The 20,847-nt window shown below is 41.6% G+C and overlaps 1 protein-coding gene across 2 annotated transcripts; it reads left to right on the forward strand.

Annotated features, from left to right (window-relative positions):
- Window positions 1–733: 733 nt before the first annotated feature.
- Window positions 734–19,231, forward strand: LOC6054711 (protein tamozhennic). Of its 2 annotated transcripts, none has more exons than XM_038262017.1 (8): window positions 734–931; window positions 1,478–1,774; window positions 7,571–7,649; window positions 7,826–7,946; window positions 8,004–8,183; window positions 8,242–8,329; window positions 8,392–8,472; window positions 16,821–19,231. In XM_038262017.1, exons 2-8 carry the CDS (start codon window positions 1,612–1,614, stop codon window positions 18,836–18,838), a joined length of 2,730 nt encoding a protein of 909 aa, XP_038117945.1. In that variant the 5' UTR covers window positions 734–931; window positions 1,478–1,611; the 3' UTR covers window positions 18,839–19,231. The 2 variants fall into 2 exon arrangements, with proteins under 2 accessions (XP_038117945.1, XP_038117944.1); XM_038262016.1 differs by having other exon boundaries at window positions 1,501–1,774; window positions 16,821–19,227.
- The last annotated feature ends 1,616 nt before the right edge of the window (window positions 19,232–20,847 follow it).

Genomic DNA, 20,847 nt, shown 5'->3' on the forward strand with positions numbered 1-20,847 from the left:
ATATTTTTTCCTCCTTTGTGAACATTGGTCTGTACAAAACAAAAATATTGTTTCGAGTGGAGACTACCGCCAACAAGAGGTAAGATCTAGGTCACGACCACGTCACGACGCATATCTTTTTTGCTGTAGAAGGTGAGAGAGCCAGTTTCTACCAAAAACTTTGCCAAATAAGTTGTTTGAATAGAGAAAAATTGGGTCCTAAAATGAAGCTTAGATTGCTGATATTATTGTTTACAGCGATAAAGCTTATTTTTCTGAGTACAATGACCCTTTGTACGACCACAAAGAGTTTAAAATGGATTTTTAAATCAATTTTGAAAAATTAGCCTCGCGGTCCTTCTTGACAGAAAAGCTCCTACTTGACAGCTCGTTCCAAGGGGACCATAGTTGATGCATCGAAAAAATGTTGTCTTGTCAAAAAAAAAATGCATTAAAATGAAAAAAAAAAGTGATCAGAAATGGTTTTTAATTGTGTTTTTTACCGTTGTACATACAAATTGAGATAGGGCTTTAGTACCCAATTGAATAGAAAGGGAACTGTCCTAGGAACTTCCCCTAAAATGTGTTTGGTAGGTTGAAAATTCTGAGTGAAATTACACTGAAATGAGTTATTTTCGACGAGAGTGTATCGATTCAAATGATTTTTGAAACACCCCCTGCAAAACGCAACTTTTGACACTTTAAAATCTAAACAAACACACACTCACACAACCATCTGTCATCAGAGTTGTCATTCTCGTGTGTCCCGTTCGTTTCGTTGTTGGCAAGAAGAGCAAGAGGAGAGAACTGTAAAACTTTTGTAAAATTTAATGGTGGACCTGTGTGTCTCGCGATCTCTGCGCAAAAATGAAATAATACCGTTCGAAACGACCGAAAGCGGCTACAGCAGTGCGTACGGGCCGTGAAATGATACGTGGAATGTAAAGAAGCGGTAAATTTTGGATGGAATGCTGTGGAAAAGAGCGAAAACTGCAAGTTGCTTGCAGCGAAAACGAAAAGTTCGGCGAACGACTACTTCGATTGGATAATGATTATGGTTCTGCATTCCTTTGCATTCCTCCGGGAGCTGCTGGTGCTGAGCTTTGTGGCCAACTAGGATCGAACTAATTGGCACGAACAAATCGAAGCCAAATTGTATCGGGAAGAAAGGAAAATTAGAGCAGACCACTTATGCAAATCTTTTAATAGAACTTGTTCGCCGTCTCAGAAGCGTTTATGATTATTTATAGCAGAAAGCAGCGGCGGCGGAGATCGTGAAAATATTTGGGCTCAGATCGTTCAAGAGAGAACGGGTGTTTGTGTGTGTGTGTGTGTGTGCATGTACGTGGTGCGTGTTTAGAATCAGAAAACTGATCTTTTTGATCTTTCGTTTTTTTTTTCTCCGAGTCGAGGCCAACTGCGTTGACCCTTTCGCTGCCAGCGGCTTGCATTTTTTGTTGTTTACCTTTAAAGTTCTTCAACACAAGCTGATTCACAGCTCACTTTGATTGATGGTTGTAGAAACAAACGAGGAAACAGCAGTAGCAGCAGCAGCTTCAAAACGATAATTTGAATGATTAACTAGAAGTGACCAAAAAACGACAATCCCCGCAAGAGGAAAGAAAAAGAAACATGGAATCCGTGTACGATCATCACCAGCAGGACGGCGGAGGTGGTAGTGTCGTTGCCGCTGGCGGCATCACGAATCTGTACAATAAAATTCTGGAAGTCCACTGGAAGTTCTTGGACGCGGAAGAAACTATGGAGAAGATTAACTTAAGGAGGCAGCTAGAAGGTAAGTGGGAACTCTGGCACTTGTTTTTCTTTGTTTTGTGAATCGCAGCACCGGTGGGTGACCCTTTCCATTGCTCGGTCATGACCGTCGCGGGCATTAAAATTGCCAGTGAAACTGATAACACACGATGCTGACGGGATGATGAATCATCGCATCGGTTGTTTTGCTGTAATTTGCGAGACTAGAAGGTTGCGAGTAGAGTGAAGCGCAGACTGACTGGTTATAATTCTTCCGGGGACTTTTGACCGCGTTCAGGGTGGCTACTCGTTATTTGTTGCCACATTTGAGTCATACATTTGAAGTACCGTTTAATTAAAACTTTGGCCAGAAATGAAATTTTGAGTATCCATCTAACATTGAAAACAATTAATTAAGTTTTGCATATGGCGCTTAATAATGATATATTTTTTAAAAATTTTGCGTCATTTTTTAAATTCTGGTCGCGAAACTGACCACCGATTTTCAGCAACTGACCAAACCCATCATGGACGCGTTCCTCTTCCCATGATGTAGTTCAATTTACCGGAAGGTTGCGACCGTGACCTCGCCGGTGGTGCGAAATGACAAATGCAATGATTCTGTAACATCATAATAATATAAGTCATTTAAATGTTGGTCATGTCTGTAACATAACCACTAGTACCCTTTTCTGTGGAGTGGAGTGTGGAGTTAATGAACATTGATTTTTTTTTTTGCGGGAACAGTCTCGACAGCAGCTTCCGATAGTCTGCCTTGAGAATAAAATCAACCAACTTTTAACCTCACTTATGCCAACGGTCGTATCGCTTGCTTAGGGCGACTCCCAGACCTTTACCTTGTACAACTACCAACTCCACGCGATGCTTACGCAGCCTTGTTGTTTAAATTCGATCAAATTTGGTCAAACGGTCAGTTTGATCGAGTTCCACAATAGGGTTGGGAAAAAGAGCCTGCGGTTTCGCTACCTTTTTTTCTAAGTAAGTTTAGCATCAACACTTTTTTTTCTTAACTTATTTTAATTAGGTCCTTTTAGGTGCTGTGACCAGGTTGGGACCGAGGATCAGTAAAACAATATATAATAACAAAAAAAAAAAACTCCTTAAATTCCATACTTGGAGATCATGTAACTGACGAGGGTTACTTGGTCCAAGCGGGTCTTGCAGGTCTTGAACCTGCCGATGTACTCGGAGAAAATCCCCCACAGCTCAGCCGAACTGTAGAGTACCTCCCCGGCTTCCTTCTCCGTGGCTCCACCGTCTCGGGGGCCACCTTGGCTGCTTCCTGCGGGACGAGGGCGATCCTTAGATTTTCCGTCCGGAACTGCACCCGGCAGCGGAGGAAACTCCGCCGGCGTAAACGCCGGAACTGCTGGACTCTGCTTCTACGCCTTCCTTGCCGGCGGTTTCGGTTTCGACGCCTGCTGGCGCCTCCGGATGAAGTCCGCACGCTTGGGGCAGCTGCGGTCCGTGGCTTCGTGGGCTCCAGAGCAGTTGGCACACCGCTTCGGCTCGGCTTCTTGGACTTTGCACTCGTCCGTCTTGTGGGGACCCCCACAGTTGTTGCACCTGCCTTTCAGGTGACAGTTCCTGGTTTCATGACCCAGCTGCAAGCAGTTCCTGCACTGGGTCACGTTCGGCCGTTTGTTCCGGTAGGCCTCCCACCGGATGATAGTGCTTGCCACAACTTTCATTGCAGAGAGCTTCTTCAGATTGGTGTATCCCTTGGGGAAGACCACAATGTACGGAGTTTCGTCCACGGTGGACTTTTCCTTCCGCTTGATGATATGCACCTCCAGCGCTTCCAGCTTGAGATCCCTCTTCAGAAGGTACTTGACCTCGTCCGGTTTCAGTTCATCAGGAAAACCACGAAGAACCACCCGATGATTTCGTTCGCTCCGCCGATCGTGGGTGTAGAATTCCACTTTCTTCTTCTTGAGTAGCTCTTGCAACTTGTCAAAATCTTTTACAGAGAAGCAGGTCACCTTGGTTCCAAATCGGGTTAGTTTGTAAATCGGTTTGAAACCTAATTTACAACTTTCCACTATCGCCACGAGCTTGTAAAAATCCGTGGTGTTCTTCACCACCAAAGGTGGTTGCTTTTGTTTACCTGCCGACTGGCCGGGTGGTGGAACCGCCGGGGCGTCCCCTCCTCCTGCTGGGCTGGCATTGTTGTTGTTTTTGTTATCCGCTAGCGGGCTGAACTTGTTGTTGTTGAGCAGGGTCTTGTCAACTTTTTCTCCTTCGATGCCGATTCCAGCGACCTCACTGGACTTCTTCCGCTTCCGATTCCCGCGGACGGGACGAAAATCTTCCTCCTCGGAGGATTCCTCCACCTCCATCTGTCAAAAACTTCCAAGCACGCGAGATGACAACACGAGCAAAACACGTCTTAACTTATCGCTGGCTGGCGACTGAGAGAGAGCATCAACACTTCCCGTGCTCCTAATCCTTATTCCTGTCCCGGTGTATGGTGAAGATGGGAGCGGCCGGCAATGTATGGCTTTCATGGTAGAATTGGTTTTAATTCCCTTTAATCAATTTCTATGCAACCTGAGCTGGACAATCATCACACATACATGACGAAATCCAGTCTGCAACCCGCTAAGATCACCTTCTCCATGCGAATGCGAATGCGAATGCGAATTGATTTTTTTTTTGCAAGGATCGCACTCTTCCTTGGAGATAGTTTAGCGACGAATCAATTTAAAAAATAATAATACAAACTCTTTGACTTTGACTGAATTGGGTTATAATTGGCACGTATCTATGCTTAATTTTGCTGAAAAATGTATAAAAACGAAGTGGTTTTCTTAAATATTTTTTTCTTGTTACCCTATCGAGATACCTACCTAAAAACATAGACTAATTAAAGACTACTCACTCCGAACAAAATTTTCCAAAAAGTATGACTCATAAGCTGTGAACCGCGGGTACAACGTTGAACCACCGACACCGACGTAACACTCAAGTAAAAAAGATGACCCTTCTTTGCATCACCCCTCCGGTAAGTCCGGTGAGCTGTCAAACGGGTTTTCGAAAAATGTATTAGCAAGGCAACACTGATTATATTTTGTTTGTAAACACAAATCAGCTGATTCATTCATAAACTACGTTTTGTTTGCAAACAATGGGTTGAGCAGTGTTGCGAAATATATTTTTATCGGCAAGGGGTGATTCCAAGGAAGTAATTGGGTGAGTCGTGCTGGGACAAATTTCAGCACATTTTTTACATGGAGTGTTACGTCGGTGTCGGTGGTTGAACCCCATATCGGTTCGCCCCTCGTATGACAGATCGACCTGGCAGCGCTGGCTTTTTCGATTTCGTTTTGTGCTGATTTATGCGCGCATCTTGTTTGTGTTGTTTTGCTTTGCAATAAGTCAATCAGCAGTGCAGGGATTATTGTTTAGCGAGCCAAATCTGTTCAACACGAACACCTTGATCGCCCGCGTCCTCGCCGCCGGATGTGCCAATGCGTGCCCCATCTCGAATCCGGTTAACTCAACGGTCCCGATTGCCTGCGACACTCTGCCCAAGGCTGCAGTTTTGGACCCAAAGCGCGTGTTGGCCATTTCCACGCTGGACATTGACCGTGCCGGAGTCGACCCACACCTTGGTCTGCCCTAGTGAACGCCAATGAGAAGGAGCTGCTGAAGAAGGCCATTCTGGAGCTGAAGAAAAACATCCAGAAGGGCGAGGAGTTGGTCAAGAAGAAGTGAATCTTTAGATCAAGTTGAAAATATTTGTAACCAAGAATTGAAAATAAAATTTGAAGTACATAATAAAAAGCATTTGCGTTTTTGTTTTCTTTGTAGTAAAGTTTATTTTCATTCTACATTCTTGGACTTAGCGGCGGCGGCGGGTTTCGGTTCCGTGACGGGGTGGCTTCCAACAAGTCTCCCTCTACATGGGACAAACTGTGCTGACCTCCACTAGTAACTTTAAGGATGCGCATGCCCTGCACCTGCTTGCTGACAAGCTGCGTTGTTCGGCTTCCTCGTTGCCAGTTCCAAGTTGCTGGTTCGAGCTCATGCCCCGGGTTCGGAATGGCAGTTCGGGGCAAAGATCTTGGGCCTGTTGAGGTTTTTGAAGTAGATTCAGTACGTCGAGGCCCAGATGGCGTCTGCAAGGACTTTCTTGCCTTTCAGGATGAAGATCCCGGGTTGAAGAAAGTCAGTCTTGCCCCGGCAGTATCAACCGGTGGCGGGCCACGGCTAGATACGCCGCTTTGCTTGGTAAACCCGACGGTGTTCACGTGGTCGTTTTCTAGGAGGATGACGATTAACAGCCCGAAATGATCTCGATCGGGAGCCAGTTCTTGCCCTCGATGGTGAGGCCCATGTTGCCGTTCGAATCCCGGAATGACCTTCAGGCGTAGGCGTGTCCATCTTTCAGCAGACACACGGAATCGCTAGAAATTCGACCACCCTCAGGATCCCCCCCGAACGATGGTTCACTCTAGTAATTACCGTCCGCATCTGGAACATTTTCCGTTTAATTCAAAACAAAAACATAAACAAAAACATAAACAATAACATTGCGTGAAATGTCATGTCAAAGTCAGAGCTGCCAGTTGATGACATTTCGATCTGTCATTTTTGACAGTGAACCAGCCGTGCCGAGGGGTCATAAAAAGGTTGAGTCATGGTTCAGAGCCTACTGTGTAGTCTTTTATTAGTCTATGCCTAAAAACCTTAACGTCCTCCAAAAAGTCAAAGTAGTTATGTCACAGACATAACCGGAATGGCGTAGACTACGTAAAGTTTTGAGATGTGGACATAGAGTTTTCCATATCTTAATTTTGAAGAATTAGCTAGATACTAGGAATACATTAACGGAATAAGATCGTAAATGGGAGATGGACCCCCCGACAAAACAGAACTTACACACTCCAGTCAACTCAACTGCCATGTAACCATACTTTGAATGTGTTGGTAAATCTTTGACTAGAAAGCCTTATTTAAACAATGGAAACATCGAATGGAGAAGAGAAGAACGAAAAACTATTTTTTCGCGAACCGAATGAAAGTTTGGTAGCATAATGTGGTGGAGAGAGGGGTTCAGAAAGCTGTGCAATCCGTCACCCTCAAAGACCAACACTAGTTCCTGAAAGGCATTTCACCGACTCATCACGGGTGGGACGAGAGACTGGGAGTGAGGCAACTCCGAAGAGTTGGGAAGTCTTTACCCCCTACCGCGAAAGATCCAAACGGTCCGGCCATCGAGAGGCAACTGGCTGACGGTGACGACGAGAAGGCGATGCGCGCTTCTTTTCCAGTTCTGGTCCCTCTCTCCTGCTGCTGCTGCTGCCGGTCCGACGTCTGAGACGTGAATGATGGAATGGGCTCTGGCGCGCGTTCTTATATAGCATTTCGGCCCGCTACTTCCCCTCCTTTTTCGCGACCGACACTCGGTCGCGTTGCTCGGATGATTTTCCCCTCAAAATAGGTACTTGACATTCCCGTCCGTGAGTGGGAAGCGCTCAATCTGTGCATTTTGAAAACATTTTAAAACATTCAATTGTTTCAATAGTAAAACTATTTTGCCAACAATGAAAGTTTTATAGCAAATTGCTGAATAATTTTCGAATCGAATGGAACATAAGTCGTGTGGATTCGATTAGAGGGAAGGAAGATATAAGCGTTTGACGGATGACGCAGTAATCCAGGGCCTTCGGCCCGGATTTTTTGGAATGGCACCCCAGTACCTTCGACAAAGACGTAAGTCTACGTCAAAAAGCTGAATTTCGAAGGATGAAGCGATTTTTTTAGACCATTGTTAAAATAAATAACGTTTTTTTGTGATTCATTTTCATTCCAGACCTAATCGTTCAGTACATTTGCAACATGCCTCACAGCCAAAAGTTTATGCTGTTACAAACTGTGCAAGTTTTACAAAGGTATTTCCCATACATTTTAAGTATTTCTTCTGAATAAACACGAAAAACATCCCATTATTAGCAACACTTCCTTTTTAAGGGCATTGATTAAAAGATTTGTTATTCGTGTTACCTAAAACTATTAAATAACGTGCTTTAGTTAAGAGAACTAATTATCTCTTTCCGTCACCGTTCAGTTCCATTGCAAAAATGGAAGATTTTTCCGCGTATAAAGCATCCATTGGATTTGAAGCCATCAGCCAGTACGCGAACAACTTGTTCACAAAGCCATGGCGGAAGGAGTACAAAGTTATCAAGGTAATGCGATTTAAGGCCATTTGGGTTTTAAGTTTACTTCAAATAACACATTTACAGATGTACTCCGGATTCTACCAGCACGAGATTGCGGCAAATTTGGTGGGCGCAGAGGCACTGTTCGAGCAGATGGGGTACAAAACGCTACCGAACAAAACGTTGGTGCTGGACGGGCCAATCTGTCCGGATCGCGTAACGAACGTCTCGCGGGATGCCATCACGGCCACGGTCGAGTGCCAGGTGAGAACTTCAAGCGTGGAAGCATCGGTATTGGTTTCTAAACAACATTTTATTGCAGATTATGAAGAAAATTTGTGCTCAGTTGACGGATATGAAGCTGGCGGTAAACTGGAGTGATATTTACAGCTTTCGAGAACTTAATACAAGTATAGCGACTAGTTGATTTTTTCTGAAGGGGATACCTTAATATTCTTTGTGTGTTTTTTAGTGAATGTAGAGCAAACTGTTCTAAACATGGCGATGCTGATACAGGAGAAACACCACAAGAATCAGCAGGCTCGACGAAAAGGTATTGTCGAAACCTTAAATTATCTTTATCTCCAATTGACCTAGACTAATCCTTTCCATTCATGACCATCTCATTCCATTAGTTTTGTAGAAACATGCTTTTTTCTTTACTAAAAGTAGAAATATGTAGATTTGGCTTTGTTATAAATATATCCTATTGTGATGAATAAAATTTACCCTGACACTGTTAACCTCAATCTCATCCTTTCATTACTGTGCTAACACTATTTGACACGCGGTCTTCACGTTTTATTAAGGGGTTAATTACATGTAGAAAATCACAAAATTTCATATCACAGAAAACTTTATAAAATCCACTTAAAAGATGATATTCCATCACTACGGTAAATTTCATGATTAAATTGAGTAAGAGACGATGTGTGGTCAAAATTTTGCCATACGCCAGGGTGCCACGATATTTCAAGATGGGATGGACCAAATTGGCTGAAATTTAGGGTGAAGACTCGCAAGACATACAGTGAGTCAAATATTTGCCCGTACCCCCCCGTACGGAAAATGTTTGTGATATAAAAGTACATAAAATTCGACTAATGTGCCATGTTTTATACATCAATCGACGCGGCAGAATGTCCTCTTTAAGACACTGTCATTGGATTTGCAAAAAACTTTTTCTTAAAAATACAAAAATAGTTTACTGAAAAAGTAAAATAAAGAGGTCAAATAATTGTCCGTACCCTAATAAAAGTACAAAATCTGATCGATTTAAGTGAATTCATTTATGAAATGTTGTTTCTGTGTCAAATACTAGCACCTCTAGCCAGTTTGTGACAACTTTGAACTTCTGATAACTTTATTAAGTTAGTTTATATTAAAATTGGATTAAATTTAGTTTTTTTGTAAAACTTATCAAAATATTAGTTTATAAACAACTATTTTTATAAAATTGCTATTTTATGTTGTAAGAGTCTCTATTTAACAAGTTTTAACAATATTTGTTCGAAATATACATTGTTTTCATCTTTTTATTGACATTTTCGACCAAAAATACTGTTTCGGAACAATACCGTTAAACAATCCGGATTGTCCCGGAACCGGTTTAACCCTCGGAGGAAATTTTGTGGTGGTCAGATAGAGGACAAAACCCACCTCTTCCAATTTAAAGCATCCAATTTCGTCCACTACAGCCCGATTACGAGTCCCTAGTCTGAAATTTGAAATTTTCACTTTCCGTACTGAGAATTTCTGTACCGTCCTGGGACAGAATGTTTTGCTTGGGGAATTTGAAAATTTCAAATTTCAGACTAGGGACTCGTAATCGGGCTGTAGGGGACGAAATTGGATGCTTTAAATTGCAAGAGATGGGTTTTTTGTCCTCTATCTGACCACCACAAAATTTCCCTCCGAGGGGTTAAACCGGTTCCGGGACAATCCGGATTGTTTAACGGTATTGTTCCGAAACAGTATTTTGGTCGAAAAATGTCAATAAAAGATGAAAACAATGTATATTTCGAACAAATATTGTTAAAACTTGTTAAATAGAGACTCTTACAACATAAAATAGCAATTTTATAAAAATAGTTGTTTATAAACTTATGTTTTGATAAGTTTTACTTTAAAAAACTAAATTTAAACCAATTCTTAATATAAACTAACTAAACAAAGTTATCAGAAGTTCAAAGTTGTCACAAACTGGCTAGAGGTACTAGTATTTGACACAGAAACAACATTTCAAAATCGATCAGATTTTGTACTTTTACAAGGGGTACGGACAATTATTTGACCTCTTTTTTGACTTTTTTCAGTAAACTATTTTTGTATTTTTTAAGAAAAAGTTTTTTGCAAATCCAATGACAGTGTCTTAAAGAGGACATTCTGCCGCGTCGATTGATGTACAAAACATGGCACTTTAGTCGAATTTTATGTACTTTTATATCACAAACATTTTCCGTACGGGGGGGTACGGACAAATATTTGACTCACTGTATCCCGTGTGCATGACGGAGTCTGATTCTGACTTTTTGCATTTAAAAAAATACACAAATCAAAAAGCCGACGGTTTTTTTTTCAATTTCAATTGTTTTTATTAGAATTTAACTTTTCTGCTCCAGGATGTTACATTTGCAATTCAGAGATTTGGAGAACCTTTCAACTGATATCAATTCATAAGCCTTTGCAGGGAGGATACATATTTTTACGATTTTGCTAACTGGGTGTTCTTTCAGGGAAAATAATTGTTGAGAAAAACCCCTAGATCTATGCCGACGGTTTTTTAAATGAAAAACATAGCAACATTTTTATCTTTTTAAAAAATAAACCTTTTTGAAAATCATGCACAAGGGTTTGGTTTAACGAATTTTCACCAACATTTTGAGCCGATTTGGTCAAAGCACTGTTGAGATATCGTGGCAGCCGTTTTTTGGAACTGCTAACTTCAAATAGCTACAGTGAGTCAACTATTTGTCTGTACTCCCCCCGTACGGAAACTGTTTGTGATGTAAGAGTACTTAAAATTCGACTAAAGTATACATCAATCGACGCGGCAGAATATCCTCTTCAAGATCAATTCATTGGATTTGTAAAAAACTTATTCTAAAAAAATACAAAAATAGGTTACTGAAAAAAGTTACCAAAAGAGGTCAAATAAGTGTCCGTACGAATATGATCGATTTAAGTGAATTCTTTTATGAAATGTGTCAAATACAAGTACCGTAAACCGGGGTGACTTTGATAGGATTTCAATTTGTTTTTGGAATATTTTGCATCAGATAAAGTTGTACCATCACTAAAGTAGATGATACAGTTTTTAAGAAAAAAAAAATCAATGTTTATATTTAGTTAACTAAGTTTATAAGCTTTTTAACAAAAAAAAAAAAACAAACTAAATCCACCTATGTGGTTGGAGCCAACCTCACTGATTACCAATAATGACTGTACACAAATTTCATCTATTTTTTAGATCCGGAATAAAAAAGTACATAAATATCACTTAAGTGACCATATCTCGAGACAGGGTTGCCAGATCTTCAATGTTTTGAACTCGTTGGAAAGTTCTTTTGATAACTTAACTTACGATGGGACGGCTGGTAGATCCGGACATAGTTTACGTACATTTTTTTTTTGTTTTATTATAGAGACTTTACACCATTGTGCATTCATCTCTTCAAGGTGGATAGTGGAAGAGGAAAGGTTACAGAGTTTTAAATCATCACTTGTCTGGCTATATTTCAATAATTGTTACCATGCCTTTTTCTAAATATTTCTGTCTATGTTTCAAATATTTAGCGGAAAATTTTGATTTTAAATTATCAAGTTCTTCAATTTTATCTTCGTCCTCTTCCTCCAGGGATTTAACAGTTATCTCATAACACTTATTCCTATAATATTTTGCTTTTATGACATCTTCGTCTTCTTCATCTGTTGTTTCTACTTCAGCCATCTCTCTTCGTTTTGTTGTCAATTCGTCATCCGCGTCCAAATATGCTTGTAAGCGCTTCCGGGTTTTGCGAGTGTGCTTAGAAAGCACGGTCTCGAATCCATATTTCGAGCCAAACATTTCATTAGGGCCCAAAACCAAAACGTAAACATTCGGGATTATTCCACTATTCCATTCATTAGTACACTCCCTACATGCCCTCCAAGAATCAGATTGATAACAAACAATTTCCTATTGAAAAAATCAAAAACTCAAAAGGGCCCATAACAATGTTCACTCCGAACCAGAAAAAAAAGTTCAATTGTGCCCTTTTCTTTTTCGTTAGTTTTTCGTAGTTGAGGAACTTTCTATGTAATGAAGTGAAGTTTTCATACATTCTTAACACTAATTCACTTCAAAACAACGTTTGGTTAACGTTTCACCAAGGATTTCTGCAGAAAAAAACTTCGTTGAACCACAATATTTAACACGGTCCCGCGGATCCTGTTCAGTACACCTTCGAAGAATTTTTATATTTCACATGCCCTATTCTCACCATTCGATCACAAATCTTCACCAATTAACATAATGTTCGCTGAATTCCTCATTATTTCTAACTGAACAAAAGGTCCCATAAACATCATTCAAAACAACAATCGGATGACAGCGCTTTAGTGCCCTTTCAATTCTCTTCGAAATTGCATCTAGAAAGGGCCCATTATGAACAACAGTTGGAAAGTTAAAAGGGCCTAATAACGAGATTTTTTTAAATTATCAGTTTTATTGCGAAAATCAACATAAATTAAGAAGCATTCAAGCAGAGTTGAGGATAATGATGTGTTTTATCGTATCATAAGTAAAAATACCATCAGTGAAGCTTCTTTTTAAAATAGGAATTGAAACAAGTTGTGCACTTTTTGCAAGCGATTTTCTCGAATCGCGGATTTTGGTTTTGTGCCCTAATGAAATGTTTGGCTCGATTTGTCTTTTTCGTCAATTTCACTTGTTTCCATTGCATTTTGTTCTGGTTTACTGTTGTTGCTTTTACTGCTGCTGCTGCTACTTGGCTCAGGTTCAATCGGTGGTGTACTGCTTTTTTGGTTCACCTTTTTAGTTGAATCCGCACATTTTTTGTTCTTTGCTTTGAGTTTGCAAAGCGATTTTTTGCCTATAATCGTCACTGTTGCAGCAGCATTGTTTATAGTGATTTTTCGGCGTTGGCTGTTTCAGCAACATTCGCAGGGTCCGAACTCCATTTGGGATTCCTGGGAAGAAGTTAATCCAGCGGTCGTTGGTGATGGTCAAAATTTCGCCGTATTTACTCATCACTTTTACTACGTCGTCATTGCTTATGCCTAGAGGTAGGTCAAGCACACGAACATCCGTAGCGTTGTTGTCCAGGTAAATCGGGATTTTGCAACCCTGATATACCAGAAGTTTGTCGATGATGGACGAGGCCACTGCTGAGTCGGCGAACTGCAACACGGCTATTCTTCTTCTATTGCATAATTGCAATGCTCGCAAGTTTTCTTGGTTTACTTGAAGGTCTGCGAGGATTTTTTTTACAAGCTTCGGGCCTGGTTGGGTTTGGAGTTGACAAAAATCCAGAACCACACTGTTTTTGTCTACGGTGCAGATTTTAAAAAAAGCGGCGACGCGCACACAAACTGCGGACTGGCGTTGATAATGCGACTTGTAAAGTCGGCGGTTACTTTGCAACTGTTACGTACATTTAAGTGAGATCCGGATTCAAAAAAGTACATAAATGTCACTCAAGTGACAGGGTTGCAAGATCTTCAATGTTTTAGACTCGTTGGAAAGGTCTTTTGATAACCTAACACATGAAAACACATTTTTATACATAACTTTTGAACTACTTATCGAAACTTCAATCTGTATAAAACTCGATCTATGGGACCCTAAACCAAGTCGAATGCAACAGCCTAAGAGCGAGTTTTTCACCAATGTGTAACAGGTCGTATCGAGGTGCTCCGATTTGGATGAAACTTTCAGCGTTTGTTTGTCTATACATGAGATGAACTCATGCCAAATATGAGCCCTCTACGACAAAGGGAAGTGGGGTAAAATGGGCTTTGAAGTTTGAGGTCCAAAAAACCTAAAAAATCTTAAAATTGCTCGCATTTCCGTAAAACTTCATCAATTCCAACTCTCTTAGATGCATTCGAAAGGTCTTTTAAAGTACTTCAAAATGTGTCATAGACATCCAGGATTGGTTCGACTTTTTCTCTTAGCTTTTGCAAATTACTGTCAAAAATTGTTTTTTTTAAAACCTTAATATCTTTTTGCAACAGCCTCCAACACCCATACTCCCATAGGTCAAAAGATAGGTAATTACATGGACTATAAGCCTATGGTATTAACTTTTTGGTCAATCGCAGTTTTTCTCATAGTTTTTCAATTTTTCTAGAACAAACATTTTACAACGTTAGTTTTTGGCCGGTAGGCCGCCATAGCGGCACTTTTTAGTCTCAATTTTGTCATATTCGAAATCCTCGGACAATTTCACGTAAGTTAGAAGTATTGGAGTTGTAAATTTGATTGGAAAAATTGCCATTAAGAATGAATTAAAATATTTTTTAACAATTTGTTTAATTAGGGGTAAAACAGGTTTTCGCCTACTTGATACAGCATTTGACGTATTGATCATAGGGTAAATAAGATCTATTTCTTTTTTCAAAAATGTTTTATTTAATTATATTTTAAATCAAATTTACAACTCCAATACTTATAACATACGTGAAATTGTCCGAGGATTTCGAATATGACAAAATTGAGACCAAAAAGTGCCCCTATGGCGGCCTACAGGGCAAAAACTAACGTTGTAAAATGTTTGTTCTAGAAAAATCGAAAAACTATGAGAAAAACTGCGACCGGCCAAAAAGTTATTTCCGTAGGCTTATAGTCCATTTAATTACCTATCTTTTGACCTATGGGAGTATGGGTGTTGGAGGCTGTTGCAAAAAGATATTAAGGTTTTAAAAAAAAACAATTTTTGACAGTAATTTGCAAAAGCTAAGAGAAAAAGTCGAACCAATCCTGGATGTCTATGGCACATTTTGAAGTGCTTCAAAAGACCTTTCGAATGCATCTAAGAGAGTTGGAATTGATGAAGTTTTACGGAAATGCGAGCAATTTTTAGATTTTTTTTTGGTTTTTGGACCTCAAACTTCAAAGCCCATTTTACCCCACTTTCCTTTGTCGTAGAGGGCTCATATTTGGCATGAGTTCATCTCATGTATAGACAAACAAACGCTGAAAGTTTCATTCAAATCGGAGCACCTCGATACGACCTCTAGAACAAACCGAGCAATATTTACAAATACTGCCTCCTAAGTAAAATGCGTCAAAAACCATAGAAAAAACATGCAAATATATGAATTCAGTGTAGTAGGCTTGTGCTTTGGGATGTTCCCTTCAATATTGTATACTTGGTTTATGAAAATTTTTAGCTCAAAACTATTTTTGAGCCATTTAAAAAAAGATTTTTTCAGCTACTTTTCCTAGGTGCGGGGCAGAATGGGCCACCCTGCGGGGAAGGATGGGCCTCCTTAGAAAACAAGCCATTTTGTCTAATACAACGTTGAAGGGAGATAAGAAATGACTTTTTTTAGGGACCTTTCTAACATAGTTTCCATGAAGTTATACCACTTTTATGAAAATAGTCACTTACCAAAACAAACATTTTTGAAAATAGTTTTAGTATGTTGAAATAAGACACTATTTTTACAAATAAGCATCAAAATAACTAAAATATCAACTAATGTTGCATTAAACGTAATTTGTGAACCTACCAGGAGCGACATAATCCATTTAACCAAAATTTCATAACTTTTGATTGTTTTTATAAGGCAGGAAAAGGGTGATCCATTCTGCCCCCAAGTGGATTTTAATTTAACACTTTCACCACCAAGCCTCGAAATGACTTGAAGGTTCCGTTGTTGTTTGATTACCTTCGTAATAGCTCCTGGTAACATTATAAACATCGAACAAACTTTTTCAAACAATCTAACTTTTCAGAAGGCTTATTTAAGAACCTCAAAATAAACAACATTTACGTGGTTTGTCAATCAATTTAAATTTTTGCTCGTAATTCGAAAAATAGAATGAATTCAAACGTCGTTTTCGGTGTGGTGATGTTATTTGACGTCCTTTATAAGACCCAAAATCAAAATTAAAAAAATATATTAAAATTCAAATTGGGTCCTTAAATGAAGCTTAGATTGCTGATATTATTGTTTACAGCGATAAAGCTTATTTTTCTGAGTACAATGACACTTTGTACGACCACAAAGAGTTTAAAATGGATTTTTAAATCAATTTTGAAAAATTAACCTCGCGGTCCTTCTTGACAGAAAAGCTCCTTCTTGACAGCTCATTCCAAGGGGACCATAGTTGATCCATCGAAAAAATGTTTTCTTGTCAACTTTTTTTTTGCATTAAAATGAAAAAAAAGTGATCAGAAAGGGTTTTTAATTGTGTTTTTTACCGTTGTACATACAAATTTACATAGGGCTTTAGTACCCAATTGCACGTGATTTTGTGGACCTTCTAGATCATGCATCTCCATAAATTGAGAGTGTACAGTAAAATAGCTGGTCAGATTATTCATCGGGTTGGTTTGTATCAGATCCAGCATGAGCTTTATTTTTCTCCAAAACAAACCATTTGTTTATTTTTTTTTTCACAACTTAGAGTACTATTGCGATAAATTGTTTTGAACAATCTATATATTCTATGTTCTATGTAGATTCTATGTAGATTCTATGTAGATCTATGTTTAGTTGTAGTTTTTCACATTAATTCTTTGAATGTATCATTCTTCTCAAAATAACTCATATCAACTAATGCTGCATCTGTCTGATCATCATAAATACATACTAAAAGATAGTTGAAGCAGAACGCTCGTTCAGGTTGTTCCATTTGTTTCTCTTTCTTTCCAAATGCCGCTGATGTAGAGTCGTATGGCAACCCGCTAGTGCCAGCCGTTAGTTCTTGTAACTCTTGCAGCAGCCAGTATCAGTTTCATCCGCACATGCAGCAGCAGCAACATCAGCATCAGCAGCCGGTTCCTCCTCCGCAGCCCTCCATGGCCATGCAGCCGCCGCTCACGATACCTTTCTGTGGTCCCCAGCCTTTGTACAATACGACCCCCTGTAACATCCACAGTCAACCTAGCTACGGTTATCACCATCACTTCCTACCGAATTCTCCCTCCCAACCTGTTCCTCCTCCCTCCCACGTTGTCCAGTCCGCCGGCCTTCCACCCCCTTCGCTTGGAACGATACCCCACTCAAAGTCACTGGACCACTACCAGGATCCGACCGCGGCCATGTACAATCTGGCGGCTTGCATGCAACGACACTCGATTGACCAGCCCCCCTTTGACTATGCCGCAGTATCGTCCGCGAGTCACTATGGCGGCCCGATGGGAATGGCCCCACCGTCGTCCGGTGTCTACGATGCCGTCGACGGTTCCTGCGGCATGACCCCGTACAGCAATCACCCCTACAACGTGTCCGGGAATCGGTTTCCGCTACCGTACAAACTGTCGGCGAACCTCAGTGGTCCGTGCATGAACGGTGGTGGCAAGCAAAACGGAACCGAATCCTTCTATCAACCCAGTATTAACGGTTACCATCAGCAGCAGCACGTGATGCCACCTTACTATCACCATCGAAGCAACAGCAACGGTCAACTGTACGGCCAACAGCAGCAGCAGCAGCAGCAACAATCTCACAGGCACACGGCGGCGGAAATCTACATGAACCACAACTTTGACTCGACCGGACCACCGCTTCCGCCCTCGATTTTGAGCAAGAAGAAATCCTCGTACGACGACTACGATGTCCCCGTTCCGACGAGGCACCACCACCCGGTAGAACCAAAAACGCACGCCGGCGATCTGATTTACATCGATACCAGAGATGAAGCTGGCAAGAGGGAGCGGAAAAAGTCCGACCGAGGCGAGCGGAACACGGATTTGATGGCTGACTACGAGATCGACATGCTACCGGAAGCGTTGATGGAACGGCAACAGCACCAACACCAACAGCAAAATCAGCAGAACCAGCTTCGTCACCCTTACTTGCACCACCAAACGTCTCGAAACTCGCGCCAGTCGGACTTTGATAGCTACGAGGACGAACAGCTGCAGGCCGGAGCGTACCAGCGGGCCACCAACGTAAGCAAACGCATATCGAGCAAGAACCAGGAAGGAATCGGTTCGTACGAGTCGTGGAATTACGTGTTTCAAAATCTGGAAAAACAGGGATACAACAAGGATTTGGGAGAACGGGGCGACGTGTTGGTAGTCAACCCCGAGGACGAAGACTACCTCGAGGGTGGTAACCACAGCCGCGGTGGAACGCTAAAGCGGCCCAGCAACGAGAAGCTAAAAGCCATGAAGCCCAAAGCGGCCGACAAGGTGGACGGAATACGGACGCGCAACGCGCAGCAGCAGAGTCAACGGGAAAACGAACGCAACGAGAATGCAGCCGCGCGAGCCGCTGGCCAAAAGAACGCCCTAGTACAAAAACTATCGAAAACGAGCAATAGCAATAACCCGGACAATAGCAGCCAGCCCAAGGCGAACCACAACCACAACCACACCAGCAATCCCACCAGCAGCTCCAACAGCCGGAGGAATTCCGTCACCCGTAAGATTTCGACCACATCCACCAAGGACCAGAACGGCGGCAACAGCAGCAGTGCGTCAGGCGGCGGAATCCTCGTGAATCACAATCACCCCACTACATCGGGCAAGAAGAAAACGGCCAGCTTTGACACGGCCGCAGCGACCATCATCAACCCACACGACAACGGCAGCAGCGCCGAATGGAATTGTGAATTTTGTACATTTTTGAACCCCGAATCGAGGCGCATCTGCGAGATGTGCTCCAAGAGTCGAGACTTTAATGGAGCAACGACGACGGCGGCGACGTCGACCAGCAACGGGACGGCGACCTGTGTATAATATGCGAACCCATGTACTAATTGTGATCAAACGTTTTGTGTTTGGGGGAAAATAGTAGAACACAGAAGACAATGCAAACCGTGGTTATCATTTGGGGAAGAATTAAAAGAATTGACCGTTTCTTGTAGGTCACCTAACTAGTCAGAGACAGAGAGAGAAAGCAAGAAAGAGAGGAAATAAACAAGTTATATGGAACTTATTAAAAATATATTGAAATTGTTATACATTACACTATTTTTAGATCACCTAAGACAAAAAAAACTAATGTCTAACATTTGTAGCAATTTCTAAACTAATTAATGTAAGCTCATGTTTCCCAGATTATGAAAGTTTTAATAAAAATAACTTTTCTTTGTTTGCTGTTGACAGAAGAAAACAGTTGGTCGAGGTAAATTGTATGCTGAATCAAAGAATAAAAGAAAGCCCTTTGTTGCGTAGTCCATCGATTCCATTTGAAGATATTAGCGAGGATTTTCTCGTTTTGTTAAATCTTCTTTTACCAAAGCTCATGAAGTTGAAACGAACGAAAACGAGCTAAACACTCAAGCAGCCACCCGACGCCCCCGACCCGATGCCACATGCTCTTTTATTCTCTTTTCTCTCTTTCTTGCTCGCGCAGTGCTGCGTGGTGACCGTGGTGACAGCAATAATTTGAAAGCAGTCATGGTGAGTCATTACACTACCGCAAACAAACTCACACTTTTTCGTGTTTGACAGATTGCCAAACTTGCAAACTTGTTTGCGGTCAACTCTCAAACAAGGCAAAATGTATACAGGCTGACATATTCCTTTGTGGGCCATCATTCAGTGAGGTACTCCTGAATTTTAGCTCCTGAAAAGTGCTTAAAAAGTGCAAAAATGCCTCAGGGCAAGAAAAAGAGGCGGTCCTCACCAGCAGGATCGGCAGATTTGAAGAAGCTAAAGAATGCCGAAGCGCTACCTGCGAAGCCAGGCAGTTTGGGCGAGGACGCTCAGAAATTGACTGGAAACCAGTTCGCTACCCTCCCTGTGGACGTGAGCGAGAAGGAAGAATTTGAACGACGGGAAAAGTTGCCACCCATTTTTGTGAAAACATCGTCATCGGATTCGGTGCGAAAGTGGCTGACCGGGTTTATCAAATCTGGTGCTTTACGAGCTTCCATTCGCTTGTGTGCTGATGGACTCAAAATTCTGCTACCTACCAGAAAGGATTACAACTACGTTCGGGATTTCCTGAACAACACAAAGATTGAATACTACAGCCATGACGATCCAGGTAAACGCCCCATGAAACAGGTCCTCCGAGGCCTGTACGACATGGATGTGAATGTGTTGAAAGAAGAGCTCAAAACTCTTAAGTTGAACGTGATCGAAGTCTTCAAGATGACGAGACACAACAAGGACATCAAGTATCGTGATCAACTGTACCTAGTTCATCTCGAGAGAGGATCGATAACGCCGTCTGAGCTGAAAGCAGTTCGGGCAATTTTCAACATCATCGTGACTTGGGAACGTTATCGCCCAGTGCACCGTGACGTGACACAGTGTTCGAATTGCTTGCAGTTTGGACATGGTGGAAGGAACTGTTTCATCAAGAGTCGTTGTGCAACCTGCGGAGGTGAGCACAAAACTCAAGCTTGCGAAACAATCAACGAGAACATCGAAGCGAAATGCTTCAATTGCGGCGGCGACCATTCTACCAAGAATCGAAGCTGCCCAAAACGAGCTGAGTTTGTAAAAATTCGGCAGCAAGCGACGACGAGGCACCAACCAAATCGTCGCAAAACACCACCAGCATACACAGACGAGGATTTTCCTGCTTTGGCGTCACCTGGAGCGGGATCTGTTCGAGTGGTTCCAAATCTGCAGCCATTGCCGTTGAATCAGCGGCAAAGAGTTGCAGAGCATACAACACCTCCAGGCTTCAGTCAGCAACCGAGGGAAAACCAACCAACATCAACGGGTGAAGGCAGTAGTGACCTGTTTTCACCACAAGAACTTCTGAACATTTTCATCGAGATGACAACAAC

The sequence above is a fragment of the Culex quinquefasciatus genome, chromosome 3 (assembly GCF_015732765.1).
Source record: "Culex quinquefasciatus strain JHB chromosome 3, VPISU_Cqui_1.0_pri_paternal, whole genome shotgun sequence".
Taxonomy (NCBI): Eukaryota; Metazoa; Arthropoda; class Insecta; order Diptera; family Culicidae; genus Culex; species Culex quinquefasciatus.